This window comes from Nanorana parkeri, unplaced genomic scaffold, assembly GCF_000935625.1.
Source record: "Nanorana parkeri isolate BGI_ZX_2015 unplaced genomic scaffold, ASM93562v1 scaffold765, whole genome shotgun sequence".
Classification (NCBI taxonomy): Eukaryota; Metazoa; Chordata; class Amphibia; order Anura; family Dicroglossidae; genus Nanorana; species Nanorana parkeri.
Window position 1 is genome coordinate 230,064 of NW_017307033.1, and position 739 is coordinate 230,802.

Sequence of the window (739 nt, forward strand, 5' to 3'; positions counted from 1 at the left end):
GTGGTGGCAATAAAGTGAGTGGTTTAAATTAAATTTTTTTCTTACACACTCTTAAGTTAACTTCAGCATTGGAACAAGTCCAGCTGAATGTGACATCTGTAAAGAAATGGCTAATACCTCTCCCAGTAATGTCCATCTTCCCTCACTTAAGTTAAGTGGGCTGAAAATCCTTCTGCCAGATGCCTGGTCCCACAGTAGTGAGGGGTGGCAGATAACCCTATATAGCTCAGTGGGTTTCCAGGTATCATACACTTTTGTGCATGTTAAAGTTTTCCAGGTAACTTCAGTCTTCAAGAGTAAAACTACCCTGAGGTCTTGTTCAGTGACAGAGGCGGGAAGTGAGGGGAGCTCTCTGCAATAGGGACACAGACGGCAATAAAGACTTGTAGGGAAGGGTCAAAACCCTTTTATTGGGGGTTTTGCTTGCACCCATCAGGGAGATGCTCCTCATTACATCCCTGGTGACAGACCAATAAAAATCCTCACTGTGTATTAAAAATTATAGCGTTGGAAATGGTGTACTTTTTATTATCATACATTTTTTTTTTTTTTTTCTCCTTTTTAGAGTGGGGTTCAGTACATTGCTGCTCCCTCAGGCTCCGCAGCTGACAAGGTGGTAATTGAGGCATGTGATGAGCTGGGAATCGTTTTGGCACATACAAACCTGCGACTTTTTCACCACTAACATTCCAAAAACAATATCTTTATACTGTAACAATAAAAAGTATGTGGCGCACTT

General features: G+C 41.5%; 1 protein-coding gene across 1 annotated transcript in view; it reads left to right on the top strand.

Annotated features, from left to right (window-relative positions):
• Window positions 1-739, top strand: part of ATIC (5-aminoimidazole-4-carboxamide ribonucleotide formyltransferase/IMP cyclohydrolase) — an 18,677-nt gene extending 17,938 nt beyond the window's left edge. Inside the window, exon 16 of the mRNA XM_018564605.1 lies at window positions 566-739. Coding sequence (XP_018420107.1) covers window positions 566-685 — 120 coding nt within the window. The 3' untranslated portion in view covers window positions 686-739. The remainder of the gene's footprint in view (window positions 1-565) is intronic.